Source organism: Penaeus vannamei, chromosome 31 (genome assembly GCF_042767895.1).
Source record: "Penaeus vannamei isolate JL-2024 chromosome 31, ASM4276789v1, whole genome shotgun sequence".
NCBI lineage: Eukaryota > Metazoa > Arthropoda > Malacostraca > Decapoda > Penaeidae > Penaeus > Penaeus vannamei.
The window spans coordinates 3,126,318-3,130,098 of NC_091579.1; the positions used below are offsets into that span (position 1 = coordinate 3,126,318).

Genomic DNA, 3,781 nt, shown 5'->3' on the forward strand with positions numbered 1-3,781 from the left:
ATACCTGAACTAAGCCATGAGATAAAGAGAGATGCCAAAATAAAACAACTGAAACACACGGACTGTCACGAACATCACTCAGCAGTAAGAATAGTCATTAAATTCCTAATGACAAGTCAACTCTACGTACACTGCATTTGGACACCGAGGAGCGGTATATCTAATGGGTCTTGCCTGGCTCTTGGCACTTGGACATGACCATTCCATTGAAATGACCAAAGCACCAGGCTCGATCTAATATGAATGTGGTTAGATAAGTACATCTTGACATCTAACTCGATCTTGATCCTAACTTTGTGAAAATGGTTTCCCTGTCACGTGGCTGACATTCTGTATTTTCATATTTTTTATCTACACACCCGAAGTAGGCCATTTAATCTTCGTTGCCACATCAGTTCCTTTTTTATTTTTTATTTTGGGAGCTTTTAAGTATACGAAGAGGAAGACAAAATATGCATATACCAGAGTACCTTCATAACTAAACAAGCCATTTTCTCAACCAAAAACATACGACTTCAACCAAAGTAAAGCATTTTGTATAAGAAAAAAAAATTGTTTGATAAAGAAAAAGGAGAAAAACAAAACAAAATATTCTGCAAATACTTTTTTAATTGCATATACTTTTAAAATAAATAGTTGACGTTTCGAAAATATATAAAACATGTGATACAATCCTCTAAATTGTAATTACAGATAAAAAGAGAGATTCTGCGAAGCACACAATGTCACGAAATTGATAAAAGACACAGGATCTAACTAATAATTTAAAAGCAGGAAAGACAAGTAGGACCTGGGACAAGGGCACGGTGGAGGTAGATGACTCTGCAGACGGTGGTTAATGCACAGTGTGATAACATTTACCCTGGGGCTATAAACATTTACCCTGGGGCTATAAACATTTACCCTCGGGCTATAAACATTTACCCTCGGGCTATGAACATTTACCCTGGGGCTATGAACATTTACCTGGGGCTATAAACATTTACCCTGGAGCTATAAACATTTACCCTGGGGCTATGAACATTTACCCTGGGGCTTTACACTTTTACAAGGGACGGATGATCAACGGTGAATGTGAATAAATATTAAAGTCATTATCACACCTTTGTATTGGGAATTATCATTACTGTTATTAGGAATGTAAAAAAAAAGAGAAGTGATGCTCTAATGATTGTTGTGGGTCTTTAGCGACTTAAGAATGGATTCTATTTACAATTTCTGCCACTCAAAATGCAGCAGTCTTTTGATGAAAGAAGTTATGCTAAAAATGGTGATCTGAAACTATCACAAAACACATGATCTCAAATTCTCTCCTGTTAAACGGAATTTATCATCCTCTATTCTCCAGGATTTAAATACAAAACCGACGAAACATTTAAAAAGAAAGGTATAAAAAAACACGTAAAATGGAAGATATTAAAAACGAGGAAAAATTAAAAAAAACACACACTTCCTAACAACAAACAAAACACTGCCAGAGCCGTGTTAACAAACTGGGGGAGAGACAACCACGCGGGTCGTATCGGAGGTAATCGGACACGAGAGGGACTTCTTCGGGGACTTCTTCGGCGGCGATGTCTACAGACTGTGCGGGATGCTGGTGAGGGCGCTGAGGCCGAGGAGATCTTGCGGCCGGAGCCCTGCCTTCGTGCTAACTCCGGGCTTGTGCGTTCGTCCCTGCACGTCTCGCCCTAATAAACCGATAATCTGTGCGGAAAAATTATCATTAGTTTTGTGTCAATTTCAGGACGTGCGAAATAGGGAAAAGGCGAAGGGCCGTAAAATGAACGAAAAGTTATAAGGAGTCTCGTTTTTATATCTTTATATAATTCGGGTATTTAAATCAAAGATTCTAAATTACCCTGACTGATGAGCTTGTAGATATTGTAATATTACTGCAATGCCATTGGGAATCACCTAGGAAAATATATTGGGGATGCTAATAATCTTACTCATAATTACAATCCGTCCAACGAACTCGGGTGCAAAATTTAAGTCGAGGAAGGTCCATAAATCTTCGCAAAATTGGTTTACTGTAACCAAATTCGAACTGACATGTATTTCACTCTAACAATCGTCTTGACAAATATGAATCCAGTCAATAGTCCTTTCAAGAGTTTCTATGCCAAAACCAACAAGATTTTGCACCTCAGTCCGCGGAACGTCTGGTTAATTGGATGCAAATATATTTATATTTTTAATGCAGGAAATGTTAATTTAAGAATTATATTTGTTTAAGTAATCATCAATGAGGGCATTGTTAATTCAATAAGGGGTAAATATATACACAAACAATACAAACTGAAGTGAAAACCATAATAGTGAAGGTATAACCACAGAGTGAAAAATGAGAATAACGAGATGAAGAATAATAAATTAGACAAATAACAAAACAGGACATCTTAAAAAAATAACAAAGAAAACAAAAAATTAAAGAAACAACACAGAAAACAATTACAAACAGACACCCAACCAAGACCTTCAATTCGCAAGTCAAACCATGCAAAACACGGAAGCCAGAGACCTCAGGAAAAGAACATTACAGCGATGACGGCGTGCATACCTGGTGCTGCAACTCCTCACAAACATGCGACTGGATCCCAACAGTCGAGGGGGAAATTTGGGCTTCAGAGTTGCCTCAATGAAGCGTGGAACAGAATTCAGAAGTATAGTCACAGACAGGAAGAAAGGTTTGATATTGACGATAAGAGAGAGAGAAGGGAATGTTATACTGTGCTCATTAATAGTCATACACTGTGAGAATGAGTGAGTGAGTTAGTGTGCGTGTGCGTGTGACTTTCTGTTGTAAAGGAGACAGGTCAGATCAAGAAGAAACAAGAGAAAACACAAGGAGTGAAAGGCGGTCAAAGGAGGGGGTGCAGTGTCATACCCAATGCAAGAATACGTGTTCGCGTCCACCTTACACAGGTAATGGTGTAGCGACGGCGCCCCTGAGCTGCCTCACTACATGCTGTGGGGCTGGAGCACGCTCTGCCCCAGGAGCATCCGGACGTCTTCGGCTGAGGTGAAGCTGGACACAGACTCTGAGCCTAAGGTCGTCACGATCTGAAACATAGTTGGGTGGTCGTGGTTGGCCTCGAACCCTGGACTCCGCGCAAGAAGAGGGTCGTCTTTGGCTTGATGTCAAGGCTGAATGTTGGTGATTTTTACCCTTATTTTTGTTGTGTTTTAAGCTTTCTAAGACAAGGATGGTCGATAGGACGACCAGTTGTGAGGTGAAGCCAGCAAGAACAAACACATGGGTTATTACACATTCACAAACTGACATAAACTACACACTGATATTGTGTATACGATTTGGTCAAAGCAAGAATGAACGCAGACACTTAATATGCTTAAATGTATGTGAATCATAAAAAACACTAAACATATAAACATTTAAACGCACAAGACTTGCACAAATACAAAACAATGACAAACACTGATAATAGAGAATAGGACTACAACAATTGCTAAACATTTACTAAAGAAAAAGCTACAGGCATTCATGTGCGCTTCAAGAAGGAAAACACAAAAACAGGACATGACTTAAACGTCCACTACAGTAAGCAATAACTACACATATGCGCCATAACCAGGAGACAATACTCATGATTTATGTCTTATGGTTTTGGTCTCCCTCCCTGCTGCCTATGTTCCTCGCAGTCCGTTTGTTTACTGTCATCACCAGTCTCGCCAGCAAACTCACCTGAGATATCTTTTCGCAAGCTTTTGTTGACCTTGAGTACTGGTGGATTATTGCCCCCCCCCAAAAAAAAAA

General features: G+C 39.4%; 1 protein-coding gene across 6 annotated transcripts in view; it reads right to left on the reverse strand.

Moving 5' to 3' along the window:
- Positions 1 to 591: 591 nt before the first annotated feature.
- Positions 592 to 3,781, reverse strand: part of LOC113812874 (alkaline phosphatase) — a 50,929-nt gene continuing 47,739 nt past the window's right edge. For 3 of the 6 annotated variants that reach the window (XM_070143639.1, XM_027364791.2, XM_027364790.2), the window contains exon 13: positions 592 to 1,707. In XM_070143639.1, the coding sequence (XP_069999740.1) occupies positions 1,579 to 1,707 (129 nt within the window). In that variant the 3' untranslated portion in view covers positions 592 to 1,578. Of the gene's footprint in view, positions 1,708 to 2,924; positions 3,067 to 3,781 lie in introns of all 6 variants that reach the window. The other 3 variants (XR_011399834.1, XR_011399833.1, XM_070143638.1) reach the window with 3 other exon arrangements.